General features: G+C 44.8%; 1 protein-coding gene across 1 annotated transcript; it reads left to right on the top strand.

Moving 5' to 3' along the window:
• Positions 1–8531: 8531 nt before the first annotated feature.
• On the top strand, positions 8532–15309 carry slc39a4 (solute carrier family 39 member 4). The gene is made up of 12 exons (XM_020700810.3): positions 8532–8868; positions 10365–10673; positions 10834–11020; positions 11095–11258; positions 11362–11539; positions 12464–12636; positions 12753–12926; positions 13673–13777; positions 13891–13942; positions 14021–14173; positions 14245–14432; positions 14512–15309. The coding sequence occupies exons 1-12, from the start codon at positions 8608–8610 to the stop codon at positions 14638–14640; spliced, it is 2073 nt and encodes a 690-aa protein (XP_020556469.2). The 5' UTR covers positions 8532–8607; the 3' UTR covers positions 14641–15309.
• Positions 15310–15682: the final 373 nt, after the last annotated feature.

The following is a 15682-nucleotide window of genomic DNA, read 5'->3' as shown; positions in this document are numbered from 1 at the left end:
GGTTTGTTGTTGGGTTGTTGTGTCATTGGGTTGTGTTGTTGTTGAGCTGTTGTGTTGTTGGATTGTTGTTTATTGGGTTGTTGTTGTGTCGTTGGGTTGTTGTATTGTTGTGTCATTGGGTTGTTGTGCTGTTGAGTTTTTGTGTCGTTGGGTTGTTTTTGTTGTGTCTTTGGGTTGTGTTGTTGTTGAGCTGTTGTGTTGTTGTCCTGTTGAGTTGTTGTACTGTTGGGTTGTTGTGTTTTTGTTGAGCTGTTGTGTTGTTGGGTTTTTGTATTGTTGTTGTTGTGTCGTTGGGTTGTTGTGTTGTTGTGCTGTTGTGTCATTGGGTTGTTGTTGTGTTATTCTGTCATTGAGTTGTTGTGTCGTTGGGTTGTTGTGCTGTTGGGTTGTTGTGTCATTGTGTTGTAGTTGTGCAGTTGTTTTGTTGTTGTGTGGTTGTGATGTTGGGTTGTTGTGTCATTGGGTTGTTGTGTCGTTTGTTTGTTGTGTCATTGTGTTGTAGTTGTGCAGTTGTTTTGTTGTTGTGTGGTTGTGATGTTGGGTTGTTGTGTCACTGGGTTGTTGCTGTTGTGTTGTCGTGCTGTTGGTTTGTTATGTTGTTGTGTTGTTGTGCTGTTGTGTTGTTGTGTGACTGGTTTCTCTCACATGCACACGCCTGCAGCACGTGCGCTGCATGAACTGTCCTGTAGTTTCTGGATGGAGTTTGCTGGTGTCGACCGTCCACGCCGCCGTGTGTGCCCGTCTACACCCAGGCGGGTGGGGGGTCGTCCGGGATCATGTAACTGGATTAGCCGTCATGCTTTCATTTCTGTAATGGAAAGATCAGCCTGAAGGAAAAAGGAGGGAAGAGCACACGGCGAGCGTGCACGATGAGGGCTAAGAGCACACGGCGAGCGTGCACGAGGAGGGCAGGGATCTTCACTTTGCCCCCCACACACACACACACACACACTAATACGTTTTATTTGTGGGTTTTAAACATCAGGAATCTATGGTGTTTGAAAAATACATAAACAACAATGGATGAAGGATGAAGAAGTTTTTCCTCCAGGATAAAGAAGTTTTTAGTCCAGAATGAAGAAGTTTTTCCTCCAGGATAAAGAAGTTTTTCCTCCAGAATGAAGAAGTTTTTACTCCAGAATGAAGAAGTTTTTCCTCCAGGATAAAGAAGTTTTTACTCCAGGATAAAGAAGGTTTTCCTCCAGGATAAAGAAGTTTTTCCTCCAGAATGAAGAAGTTTTTCCTCCAGGATAAAGAAGTTTTTCCTCCAGAATGAAGAAGTTTTTCCTCCAGGATAAAGAAGTTTTTCCTCCAGAATGAAGAAGTTTTTCCTCCAGGATAAAGAAGTTTTTCCTCCAGAATGAAGAAGTTTTTCCTCCAGGATAAAGAAGTTTTTCCTCCAGAATGAAGAAGTTTTTCCTCCAGGATAAAGAAGTTTTTCCTCCAGAATGAAGAAGTTTTTCCTCCAGGATAAAGAAGTTTTTCCTCCAGGATAAAGAAGTTTTTCCTCCAGGATAAAGAAGTTTTTCCTCCAGGATAAAGAAGTTTTTTCCTCCAGGATAAAGAAGTTTTTCCTCCAGGATGAAGAAGTTTTTACTCCAGAATGAAGAAGTTTTTCCTCCAGAATGAAGAAGTTTTTCCTCCAGGATAAAGAAGTTTTTCCTCCAGAATGAAGAAGTTTTTCCTCCAGGATAAAGAAGTTTTTAGTCCAGAATGAAGAAGTTTTTCCTCCAGGATAAAGAAGTTTTTCCTCCAGAATGAAGAAGTTTTTCCTCCAGGATAAAGAAGTTTTTCCTCCAGGATAAATAAGTTTTTCCTCCAGGATAAAGAAGTTTTTCCTCCAGGATAAAGAAGTTTTTCCTCCAGAATGAAGAAGTTTTTCCTCCAGGATGAAGAAGTTTTGCCTCCAGGATAAAGAGGTTTTTCATCCAGAATGAAGAAGTTTTTCCTCCAGGATAAAGAAGTTTTTCCTCCAGAATGAAGAAGTTTTTCCTCCAGGATAAAGAAGTTTTTCCTCCAGGATAAAGAAGTTTTTCCTCCAGGATAAAGAAGTTTTTCCTCCAGGATAAAGAAGTTTTTCCTCCAGAATGAAGAAGGTTTTCCTCCAGGATAAAGAAGTTTTTCCTCCAGAATGAAGAAGTTTTTCCTCCAGGATGAAGAAGTTTTTCCTCCAGGATAAAGAAGTTTTTCCTCCAGAATGAAGAAGTTTTTCCTCCAGGATAAAGAAGTTTTTCCTCCAGAATGAAGAAGTTTTTCCTCCAGGATGAAGAAGTTTTTCCTCCAGGATAAAGAAGTTTTTCCTCCAGAATGAAGAAGTTTTTCCTCCAGGATAAAGAAGTTTTTCCTCCAGAATGAAGAAGTTTTTCCTCCAGGATAAAGAAGTTTTTCCTCCAGAATGAAGAAGTTTTTCCTCCAGGATAAAGAAGTTTTTCCTCCAGGATAAATAAGTTTTTCCTCCAGGATAAAGAAGTTTTTCCTCCAGGATAAAGAAGTTTTTCCTCCAGAATGAAGAAGTTTTTCCTCCAGGATGAAGAAGTTTTGCCTCCAGGATAAAGAGGTTTTTCATCCAGAATGAAGAAGTTTTTCCTCCAGGATAAAGAAGTTTTTCCTCCAGAATGAAGAAGTTTTTCCTCCAGGATAAAGAAGTTTTTCCTCCAGGATAAAGAAGTTTTTCCTCCAGGATAAAGAAGTTTTTCCTCCAGGATAAAGAAGTTTTTCCTCCAGAATGAAGAAGGTTTTCCTCCAGGATAAAGAAGTTTTTCCTCCAGAATGAAGAAGTTTTTCCTCCAGGATGAAGAAGTTTTTCCTCCAGGATAAAGAAGTTTTTCCTCCAGAATGAAGAAGTTTTTCCTCCAGGATAAAGAAGTTTTTCCTCCAGAATGAAGAAGTTTTTCCTCCAGGATAAAGAAGTTTTTCCTCCAGAATGAAGAAGTTTTTCCTCCAGGATAAAGAAGTTTTTCCTCCAGAATGAAGAAGTTTTTCCTCCAGGATAAAGAGGTTTTTCATCCAGAATGAAGAAGTTTTTCCTCCAGGATAAAGAAGTTTTTCCTCCAGAATGAAGAAGTTTTTCCTCCAGAATGAAGGAGTTTTTCCTCCAGGATGAATTGTAGTAGGTTTAGGGGTTGTCATCTGGACTTGGTTTTTAAGTTAGAAGACGTTTAACCTCTTATCAAAGAGGCTTTGTCAATTCTGTATTAGCTGGTAAAAGAGCTGGTATATATCCGCTCATGGGGGAGGAGTCAGACCTGAAACTGGATGGTTTTGTCAACTTAACCTACATGGTTTCTGGTCGTTAAGAGTCCTTGTCCTCAGCTGGGGGTTGGGGAGCCAGTGACTCCCTCCCCAGACTGGTCATCTCTTTCAGCTGTTAACGACCCAGGTGGAACTGGTTTGGGTTGTTTAGGTTTCAGAACACTGCTGTAGATGGATGGAAGAATAAACCCGAGACCACCATTCTTATTAAGAGAAGGTTTCTCCTTCTTGACAAAGATGGCTTCTTTCACTCCTCGCTCAAACCATCCTTTCTCTCTGGCTAGAATTCGGACTTCACTGTCCTCGAAAGAGTGGTTTGTGGCCTTCAGGTGGAGATGTACTGCAGACTCAGGTCCACTTGGGTTGGCTCTGCGATGTTGGTGAAGCCGCTTGTGTTGAGGTTGTTTGGTTTCTCCTATATACTGTTCCTTGCAGTTCTCTTTGCAGTGGATAGAGTACACAACATTACTCTGTTTGTAGCTGGGAATTTTGTCCTTTGGATGAACCAGATTTTGTCTGAGAGTATTAATTGGTTTGAGATGAACTTGGATGTTGTGTTGTCTGAAAATCATTTTTAGTTTTTCGGACAGGCCTGAGATATATGGAATTGAAATAGTGTTCCGTTTCGGCTCTTGTTCCTTCTTGTCTTGTTTTCTTGTACGTTGAGATCTGGTGAATGCCCACTTGGGATATCCACAGGTTCGGAGGGCTTGGCGGATATGTTGCTCTTCTTTCTTCTTTTCCGTCAGAGCTTGTGGGGACCTCCTGGGCTCTGTGTTGTAATGTCCTGATGACGCCTAGTTTGTGCTGTAAGGGGTGGTTTGAGTCAAATAACAGGTACTGATCTGTGTGAGTCGGCTTCCTGTACACTTCAACCTGGAGCTGTCTGTCCTCTCCAATGATCACTGCACAGTCTAGAAAGGCTAGGGTGTTGTCCTTTGTGTCTTCCCTGGTGAATTTGATGTTCTTGCCGACTGCGTTGATATGATCTGTGAAAGTCTCCACTTCCTGGATTTTGATCTTGACCAAAGTGTCGTCCACATATCTGAACCAGTGGCTTGGAGTGGTACCTGGGAACGAGTCCAGGGCTCTTCTCTCGACTTCTTCCATTTACAAATTGGCCACAATGGGCGAGATTGGAGAGCCCATAGCACAGCCGTGCCTCTGCCTGTAGAAGTTTCCCCTGAATTGTAAATATGTGGAGTTGAGGCACACTCCAGCAGTTCGCAGATGTGGTCTGGTGTCAGATTTGTTCTGTCTTGTAGCTGAGAATCCTGCAGTAATCTCTTCCTCACTTAAATCACTTACTTTGGTGGTGGGAATGCAGGTGAAGAGGGAAGTTACATCATAAGACACCATCGTCTCATCAGAATCCAGCTGAAGATGTTTGACTTTGTTTGCAAAATCTTGTGAATTCCTAACATGATGCTCTGTGTTGCCAACTAGAGGGGCCAAAATAGTCCCTCCAGGATGAAGAAGTTTTTCCTCCAGTATGAATTTTTCCCTCCAGGATGATGAAATTTTGTGCTGCAGCAAACAAATCTCCAGGTTTTCTTCAGAATTTTTCCCTGTTCTTCGCGGGTCATCAGTAATGCAGAGGATGAACGCTGAGAACGTCCACAGGTTTACTGACAGACAACAGGATGCATGAAACCAGGTCACTGCAATGTGTGTGTGTGTGTGTGTGTGTGTGTGTGTGTGTGTGTAGACACCCACAGATGTCAAGGGTCCCACATGCATTACCGCCATAAGCCAGCCTTAATATGTGTGTGTTCATGTGTGTGTGAAGCCAATCAAGTCAATCTCCAACACTTGAGTGGTTTGAAGCCGAGAGCGACTGACTGCCGGCATGATTCCCGTTCATGTCAGGCCCAACAGCAGCACGACACCGTTTAGACCCAGTCCAGAAGAAAGGAAGCAAACACAACATGTTCAAATGCAGAAACAACATCTGAATGGAGGTTTGATGCGCGTTTTACCCACTGACCGGGTGTCAGAAGTGGGCGGGGTCAGTGTGACGTCATCCATAGAAAACACTTTACTTCTGCCTCCAATCAAATAAAGTTAGTGGCCTTTTATTCCTCATGCAGACGTCACCAGTAAGCAGTGATTGGTCCAAGTTGGTCCTAGTCTTCTCTTCTTTGGGAACCGCTCTGGCCAATCAGGATGGAGCTTGTTGGAAGGCCACACCCCTACCACTTGAAGCGGGCTACACGAAATCTGCAAATGAAACATTTCTAACGTTGGATGTGGGGGTCAGCAGCCTCCACCTACTTTTATTGAGGCATCTGATTGGTCAGTTCATAGCCTGAACAACAGAAAAGATATGAAAAAAACGAGGATCCTCAGAAAAGGTGTCAGATCCAGAACAGTTCTGACCCATAGAACGACGGAGGAACAGCCGTTTATTTCTATATAGAATCTGTGGGATTTTGGCTTCTTGGAGCCACTTCCTGTTTTGGAAGCCAGGGGGGCGGGGCCACTCAGTCCAGTTCTCATATACAGTCAATGGTCTGGTCTGAAATGCAAAAGAACAATGAAAATAATCAAAGGAAAGAAAAAAAAAGTCCAGATCAAAACAAATGCATTAAAATGAATCTTTCTGGACAAAACTATCATTTATCAAAAATCTTCTTCATGTGAAAACAACATTATCTTGTTCTCCCTCTGTGTTTTTTCCTCTTCAGACCACTAAGACAACAGCAGCAAAAATCTTTCAAATCTTCACTTTTTCACCAAATGTTCTGTTTCAGGGGAAGCAGCTGCATGAACGCAGAGCAGCCTCGCCATCTGTTGGCCAATCGGGTAACGCGCACAAACGTGGCCATTATCTGGCCCATCTGTGGATTTGAACCCACAACCTCCAAGTCCCACTCACTCTAGGTCAGACGGGTGAAAACCAGACAGATTTGTTTCTCTGTGAATGATGATGATGATGAGGGAAGTAAAGGTTTGTCTTCATCAAACACCTGATGCCAAACGTTGTTGTTCGGGAAAACAGTTTGAAGGAAAATGACTCTTAGTTTTCCTGCAGTTCAGTGGAGAGCTGCTGATTTTTCAGTTTGAAAAGCAATAAAGGACCACATCATGGTTTATTGCTTCACGGCTTTTTGACTTTTTTGGTAACCTTTATCCCAACAAAATGGAAAAAAAGGACTGAACAGATTACAGAATGCTTCTGTTGAAACTGCAGCGCTCATGATGTTTGGGTCGACTTTGACCCGTCCCTAAAATGAAGATTCTGCATTTTGAATAAGAGTCCAAATGAACATTTGAAGTGTTATTTCTGTCTGCAGCCATGAACTGTTTACCTGCCAGACCACCTGTGGGAACCACAAGCAAATGTGGAATGTCTGTGTTTTCAATGATTTCAACCAAAGTCACTAAAAGGTCCATTCTTACCCCGGAGCCGACATGAGGGAGGAACACGGAGGAACATGGAGATGCTTCACCCATGTTCTTCTTCCTGCTAGAGTCCACAGATCCTGCAGTCGGGCTATTTTAGGTCAGTCTGGACGGGTGAAAGACATGCCAGTGTGTAACTGGGAGACAGCCGACAGTGTTTTACAACATTACAAGTATCTGCATGAAAGCATTTGGGATTTGGACCAGAGGCACCACGGCTCTAAAGCAGAGTGCATGACGAGGAGCTGCTCATTCAGGGGCACAGCTGCCTCGGGATCCAGAGGCTGTAGACCTGCTCAGACAGGTGCAGAGCGCAAAGAGTCCCCCACCCACGCCGGCAGTCCCACAAAGAGCCCCCCACCCACGCCGGCAGTCCCACAAAGAGCCCCTTCACCTGTATCCTCAGCGAGCCGCCGATCATGTCAACCATGTTTCTGCTGCGGGTGATCTGGTTTTGTCAGATGCTTAAAGATGCTTCACTTCCCATGATGCTTCACTTCCCATGATGCTTCAGTCATCAAAGTCCTCAAAGGTGGAGGAAGAAACTCTTCTCTGCTTCCTCTCTACGGACGTCTGTCATGTTTTTGATCCAAACAAACTTAGAATAAATGCTGGAGCCAAGAAACTGAGATGTTGGACTTCAGCATCCTAATCCTAATCCCAGACTAAGACCTCCCCTGTCAAACCAAGTGAAGGACGATGACTTGAATACAAAAACTAGAACTAAAGCCAAACTAATTGGTTACTCTAAATTCTCCCTGAGTGTGAGGCTGCATGGGTGTGTGATTGTGGCCCTGTGGTCCAGGACGTCCCCTGCCTTCACCCACGAGTAGCCGGGATAGGCTCCAGCAGCCCTGTGACCCCAAAAGGGACAAAAACAGGTTTAGAAGATGAATGTTCTGACAGTGAAGCACATGTGTGAAATGGTCAGATTGTAGATTCAGGTCAATGGTCAGATTGTACCTAGAAGTGTATTAAGACGACTGAAGAACAATTAATCACAGAATCCATCAATCTATGCAGGATTATTTGGTAAAACTCTTTGTTGGAAGTAACTAACTGTGATAACCAATCATAGAAGGTTCTGTGCTTTAATGTCACATCACAAACTGATAAAACTGAACTTCAAGCATCCTCCTCAGTCTCTCTTCATGTTGTTGTTCAAGTTTTCAGCTTTTGAAACCATAAAAATGTTCATGTCCAACACAAGAGTCCACTTTTTTCTTCATTCTGTTTTGGGGCTTTTGAAATAACGGCGTGAGCGCCTTCAAACAGAAATAAAAGAAGAACGTTTCCCCCACAAACATGAAACCTGCTGCAGATCTGCTGGATCACTGTGCTCCATCATCTGCATACGACAGAAGCAGAAAGAGCCAGAAGAAGCAGGAAGGATGTGTGATGGACAAACTTAAACTGACTTTAGCGCTGACACATGGAGGACAAAGAAAACCTGTTGATAAGGTGGTCGTTTATCAGCCAGCAGCGCTTTCTAGACACAGCAGACATTAGGAACACTGGATCTGCTGTAAATATGTTGTCTTTGTTAGAAATGAACTTATTTACTGTCCAACTGTGTGTTGCAGGGTTATGTGTGTTTATGTCCACATAGGATTCTATGCAAATGAACGTCAGGCCTTCATTTAGATTTGTCTGAATGTTTTTCTTATTCTTTGGTTTTGGAACATTCGGAACCGTCTTTAGCAGTTTTGGAACAGTGAGACTGAGCTTTCATGTTCAAGCTTCCAGGCCTTTTCACAATAAAAGCCTGGCTATTCCTCCTTTACTTTGAAAGTCTGCTGGTTTCAGATGTGCAGCAGAGCTGTTGGCTGCAGGTCACCTTTTTCAGGGCAGACAGGTATGGAGGAGCACGAGCCACGTCTCAGCCAATCACAGGCCAGAGTGTGGAGACCGCAGAGGTTCCTCACAGTGATATAAGTGAAGCTGAGATAAATGCCCGCACTGCATTCCTCTCCACCTTCATCACTGATGAGCTCCAGCATGTTCTCCTTAAGCAGGCTGCTCGTGACGGTTCTGTGTTCGGGCCCGGTTCTGCTCGGTTCCGTCGGGGCCACCCCCGCGGTGGAGGGCGCGTACGAGGCCGTGGTCCGCGTGCTGGCCCCGGGACAGCAGCATCTGACGGAGCGCTCCGTCCGCGCGCTCTTTAAGGCGCTGCAGGCGCGTGTGCAGTGCGGCGGAGTGCCGTGTGGAAAGGTAGGTTTTATTGATGCCCGCGAGCCCAGGTGCAGCCAGGTGAGGCCAAGCACGGCCAGAGTCAGGCTGCCGAACCGAGCTGTTATCGGAACCGAACAAAAGAGGTTTAGGACTTAGTGGTGTTTGGTTCTTCCTGCAGTCAGAGAACTTAGATCGTTCTGGTTCATGAAGGTCCTTTAGAAAAGAATCCAAACTCTTTTAGTTCTGATGATCCAGAGCCGTCAGTCAGTCAGTCAGTCAGTCAGTCCAGCTGCTCTTGTAGTTTTTAAATGTTTATCTTTACTAAAACTGTCAGCCAGTTGAACTCAGAAAGTTGACAGATTTGAACCAAAAGAGGTTCTGAACGTTTTTCCTTCTGTTATCAGGAGTCACAGTTAACAGAGTCTTTTTTCTGAGGACTGGATGTGAATCTTTTCATTTTTCCTGAAATAATATAAACCAAATCCATGGCTGGAATGATGGATTATGAATTATGAAATGAGATGTTTTATTAGGCTCTGGTCTTTTCTGCCCCTCCACTCTACAAAAAAGCTGGAAATAAAAAAAACTCCTTCCTCTGAATATGTTTAAATCCAGGCTGATGGAGGACAAAGTCACCCGTTTTACATGAGCTCTCATTTTGATTTATTTAAGTTTGAAATGTTTACATTTTTACTGTAAATGTAACGTATTGTTTTAGCCAGGACTCGCGTGAAAAAGAGATTCTTCATCTCAGTGGGACATTTCCTCTAAAGAAAGGTTAAATAAAATACAAATAAAAAAGATCTCATTTCAGCGTTGTCATGGTGACCACACAGGCATCATGGGGCTTCGTCTAGAAAACTCTGCAGACGTCATCAGAAAAGCCATTTGGTTTGTGGGACGCGGTTATGCAACCCTCATCTTATCAGTAGGAGCAAAGTTCCTGAGCTTCTTCAGAACTGCAGAACCGACAAAAAGCTGCTGCAGGGCAGCAAAGGAAGAAAGGAGTGAGAATGACTTCAGCTGGACAGTGAAGGAATGCGATGAAAGAATTCCTCTACGGGTCGCGGCGTGCTGCTCGGGTCAGACGGGCCGTCGCTCCAAAGCCTCCATGAAATCCTCTCAGTTCTTCCTTCAGAGGACAGAAGAACCAAAACCTTCCAGGAGTTTCCTCCACGGAACGCTTCAGAGCAATAAAACAAACCCCAGAGAGCCGTTCCTCAACAGAAATGAAACAATAAAGGAAAGTTTCTGTTCTAAAACCAGGAAAATGTCGGAATTCCTTGGAAGAGATCAAAGAAATCAGTTGGAATGATTTAGTGAAACATTTTGTTCTACATTTGTAGATAATCTCCAGGTCAGCAGAGATGTTTTCAGGGTTTTATCGTTGTGTTTTCTTTCCCTCCGTTCTTTTCTTATCTGCCTTTATGGTGAAATCTTTCTGTCCAGTTAAATGAACAGAAACGTTTTTCATATGTGTTCAGACCTCCTCACTCTGGACGTTTCTTGACGTTCTGTCTGTGGCTGTTGTTCAGTGTGATCTGGACGGCGCCGTTCACCAGCTCGTCGGCAACAGCTCCGCCCACACGCTGGAGGAAGGCGGGAAGAGCGGCAGAACCTTCACGGTCGGCGCGTCTCAGTTTCCCGCTCTGGCAGCCGGCAGCGTCCTCTTCCTGTCCTCTCCTGACCTGGTCTGCGCCGCGGCGAAGGACGGGAGGTGGGCGGAGGAGACCGAGCGTTTTCTGCACACGTACACGCTGGGCGACCACGGTGACATCAGCATTTATGCTCTGGAGGATCTGCTGCAGGAGCTGCAGAGTCACTATGAAGCTGCTGAGAATCAGGTAGAACACAGAGATGATGCAAACGCTGATTCCAGCAGCTCAGGTTCTGTTCTGAAGGTCCGATCATTCCTGAGGACAGAGGACGCGGGCGGAGAAACCGTCACACTAAGTGGAAGCTGCATTCACCTGTTTGATCCTTCTGTGTCACCATGGTAACCAGAGCTGTGCAACAGCCAGCAGCATCATGCAGGAAGCTGAGGCGTCGCCGGAAGTGGGCGTGGTCCTGGGCCGCGTGCTGACCCACGCTCTGCTAGGACACTGCTTCAGCGCTCATCCTCTGCCTGAGGAGAGCTTCTTCCTGGACTTCATCATGGATCACGTGGGCTCAGAGAACTTTACCGTTGAAGGTAAGGATAGTTGAAACCGGTCACTTATTACATCATCACACGCGTGTCCTTCTGAACATGCTTCCCTCCTGCAGCTCTGGAGAATCTCATGATGGTGCTGAACATTGGATCAGGAGAAGATCATGAGCATGCATTCATGCTTGATGACCATGAGAGCCACCATCATCATCATCATGAACAGAAAGGTCGGAGGAAGAGGAGCAGTGAAAAGCATGAAGCCAACGCCACCTGGGAGCATGTAGGTACCTGGACCAAACACGGGACTGAAGGCTGCCGGACTCTGTCTGAAGATCTTTGGGTTCCGTTTGAGTTCATCCATACTTTCTCTTTTCCCGTCTCAGCGCTGTTTCTCTGCTGGGGAACTGCTTCAGATCCACGGTCTGACTGGCTCCGCCCACTCCGGAATGGGTCGGTCTGAGGTGGTCCGCCTCAGTCCTGCTTTCATCCAGCAGATCCTCAGTGGAGCGTGTGCAGAGGCGACCGAACCGGAAACACAAGACGGACTCACAGAGGCTGAGAGTGAGTCTGTTACCATGACGACAGAGGGGGTTCCACTTACCGATGAGTCATTGGTTCTGTAAGAACCACAAGATTTGGGGAACTTGGATGTTCTTTTTTACCAAATGTTTCTGTCAAAGACCCTCAGAACGGTTTAGGGTTGGTTGTTGGTTTGATTCCCTGAATCAATGAACCATGATTCCCTTATGGCTATAAACTTCGGATGAACTCATTGAATCCTTGAATCCTTGAATCCATTAATCCTTGACTCCATGAATCCATGACTCTTTAAATCCACGACTCCATGAATCCATGAATCCTTAAATCCTTGAATCCTTAAATCCATCACTCCATGAATCCATGACTCGTTGAATCCATGAACCCTTCAGCCTTCAGAACCCTAATGTTACTTTTTTTCTGGGTTTTTCTTTAAAACACTTTGGAACTCTAACATCCTGCTGGTCTCTTACAAGCCACAAATCAAAAGCTTTTATTATTCTTTAGAAAATCAAAGTAAAAAATTCCTGTCAATATAACAGTACTCTCAGATAACTTTTAGGGATCAATAAAACGATTGAAAAGACTTAAAGCAAACATCCCAATATTTCAAGTTCTCTTGCTTTAGTTTAATAAACGGAGGTGAAGCAGAAGATTGTGAGATAGATGCTACATAATTCTCCATTCAGTGACATTTCTTTAGTCCAGTCTAACAGAGACTTGATGATCGTATTGATTATTTACATGTTTGTAATAAATCCAATCTCATCTACTGACACTCAACTCTTAAAGCTACCAGACAAACACATTCAGGCTGGTTTTTTACCTTTATTTAGTTGTTGTGTCCTCCACCATGAACAGGGTCAGTGTGCACGTGTCAGATGAGGTTTTCCTTTGCGTCTAGAGAGTTTGATTTACCCATCATGCTTTGCCCTTTCCTTCTTGCAGGATACCTCTATGCCACTGTGGCCAACGTGGTGATAACGCTGGTGTCCATGCTCGGCATCGTTCTGCTGTTGTGTACCTCGTGCACAAACGTTTTCCAGTTGTGTATCCAGTTCTGCATCAGCATGGCTGTCGGTTCCCTCACTGGGGATGCCTTGCTGCACCTGGTACCCATGGTACAGAACCTGAACATTTGGAACAAAGAGGACTTTAGTCCAGTGGAAAATGCTCCTGCTGGTCTGTGGTAGGAAAGATCCTCACCTTGGTGTTGGTTTCTGGTCCTTCTGTCCAGTTTCTGGGTTTACACGTCCACTCGGATGAGGACAGCAGCTCTGATCACAGCCATGAGGAGGGAATTCCAGATTACACCTACAAGATGCTGGCAGCGCTGGGAGGAATTTACCTTTTCTATCTGATGGAATCCATATTCTCTCTGATCACACAGGAGAATCACCACCAACATGCAGTGAGTTCCTGTCTCAAAGCCTTAGTCCCTTACGAGTGGATACGTCCGCGGGGGGAAAATGGTCAAATCTGTACTGCGTCTTCGCGAAATGTTGAGGTCGTAGACTGCTCAGTGAACCAGGATGTTTTTATTGATTTTAGCCCCCCAAATGCTTCAGAGGAGCCCGTTAGTGCTGTTCACGTGATACGTGCACGCTCCTCGCTGCAGCCTGACTGTTAGAAATGAGAAAGTGTAGTTTGTGTGGACGTCCTATGGACGCCCTATGAACACAAATGCAGCACGTGCACACGCCCCGTGCGTGCATTATTTTCCCAGTCAGTAGGAGCCAGAACTCACACCTTCCTAGCAACTAGAGTGTGGCGTAAGGACGCCGTACGACATCATCACCCGTCATCAGTGCGTGTAGCTTCCATTATCCTTACGAATACTTCACAATACACCTACCACATGTACAACAATGGTACGGCCCATTGTCATGACGTCTCTTGAGCCGTACAAGCCTCAAGTGAACCACAGACACACCTGCCTCCCTCTAAGATGCAGCCGCTCCCCTCCACGGACCCGAACAACCCAAAAACCAGCAGAACCCAGGGTCGACCCCCTGTACAGGTCAATGTGACTACGGCCTTAATGAATCCACTCAAAGTATGATTTATGGAGCATTTTCTAACTAATGAAAAGAAAACCTCGGAGATGTTTTTATATTGGAACAGTCTCCAGCTTTTTGTGTTTTCCTCTGAGTTCAGGAAGAATCTGATCCGCATCACTGTGACCACGGCAGAGTTTTAGAAATGTTCCAAAAGGAACGGAGACAGAAAGACAGAAACCAGTCCACGTCAGAAACTGACCTGGTAAGAAGAAGACACTGAACCGTCACCGGTTTCTGCTCAGCACCAGTTCAAACCAAAGGCCGACTTCAGCCGCTTCCTTGTTTCTGATCTTTTATATCTAATGTTGGTTTCAGGTCGAGATAGAAAAGCAGAAGTCTGTGTCCGACCTGAATGAAGATAAACGAGGTCAGTGAAGACAAATCAAACCTGGTCATCAGTTCAGGTCATCTGGGGTTCTCCTGACCCCGCCTTCTTCACCTGCAGAGACGCGGATGCTGCCTTACATGATAACCATCGGAGATGGCATCCATAACTTTGCCGACGGCCTGGCAGTGGGCGCCGCCTTCTCCCTGTCATGGAAGTCGGGCCTGGCCACCTCCGTGGCTGTGCTGTGTCACGAGTTACCACATGAAGTTGGTAAGCGGTGTTCAGGTGGGGTTTGAGGTTCTTCCCGTGGAGGCGCATTCACGCCGGCGTTTCTTCTGCAGGGGATTTTGCTATCCTGCTCTACAGCGGCATGTCCGTCCCCAGAGCGCTGCTTTTGAACCTGGCCAGCGCCATGATCTCATTCGTCGGCCTGTACATCGCTTTGTCGGTCGCCACGGATTTTGCGACCACGCAGTGGATCACGGCGGTCGCAGGAGGACTCTTTATGTACGTGGGACTGGCTGACATGGTGAGTCACATCCGTGGACGCCTTCACCAGAAACACAAGGGTGTCAAAGTGACGTCGGCGTCTTGACTTGTCCTTTCAGCTGCCCACGCTGGTCCACGCCAGGAGCAGGAGGCCGTGGTTGACGTTTGCTCTGCAGAACCTGGGCCTTCTGACGGGGTGGAGCGTCCTGCTGCTGCTGTCGCTTTTTGAGGACAAAATCCACTTTTAACCGTTTTTCCAGGTGAACGCAGTCAGAGTTCTTCTGACGTGAGGTTTGTCCAGTGTGAAGGGACACCATGAATGAGAGACAAACTGGATTCATGCATCAACCAAGACTTTCAATGCACCCAAGCGTTCAGCTGTAGCATTAGTGTAGCCAAAAATACTGACAAATGCTTGAAAAAACAGTGTTAATGTGAAGTGAAGTTAGATCTGACTGTGTATTTATTTAATTACATTTCTTTAACATGTTAAGATGCACATAAATAAACTAAATCAGTGAGGGAACACTGATGATGAGCTTTAACGGACGTCAGATGACAGATTATCTGAAGACTTTGTTCTTGTTTCTCTGATTACAGATTGTTCTGTTTGTACATTATAGATAATCGTCTTTTAGAACATTATCCAGATTACCATGAAAAGAAATGTGGGGATTGTATTTATGAAAGATTTCTCTAATATCTGCATTTGTGAAAAAGATGATCAAACCTGCAGAAGCTTCAGAGGTTTGGACCATTTGGACATTTTGATGGTTCTCAGACACAAAATTCACAGTTTTTCTTTGTTTTTTGATGCTTTCATGAAAAATGAGTCGTATTGTTCTGATAATGCAAAATAAAGAGTTCAGAGCTTTCTATGAACTATAAAAATAAAAGTTTGACAAACTGTCTTCAAATCTGTGATGTTTTAAAGATTTTTTTATATCTGCTAAAAGATTAAGAACCAGTTCAATCCCTCTTTACACTCCACCTTCAGCCATAAAACTGTTTTTGTTGTCAATCATTCAGACAAAATCTGTTTCCATTTCTGTGTTTTTACTGTAATGATTCCTGAAAAGCTAAAGTTTGAACACATTTCCTGAGTTGAACAGGTTTGGGTTTTAAATGGCTCAGAACAGCAGGAGGTTCAGCTGGTTCTCTGCTAACACTAAACGCAATTTATTCCTTATTGATAGATACTTTTTAGACGGTGACAAAGTGATGATGACAAAACTTTCTATGGACGTTGAACTGCAGGACATCTTGGTTGGTGTTTGGTTGGCATCTGGT

This window comes from Oryzias latipes, chromosome 11 (genome assembly GCF_053564925.1).
Source record: "Oryzias latipes strain Hd-rR chromosome 11, Olatipes_Hd-rR_3.1".
Classification (NCBI taxonomy): Eukaryota; Metazoa; Chordata; class Actinopteri; order Beloniformes; family Adrianichthyidae; genus Oryzias; species Oryzias latipes.
The sequence above is the reverse complement of the archived record's forward strand: the minus strand, read 5'-3'. Positions and strand labels throughout refer to the sequence as shown.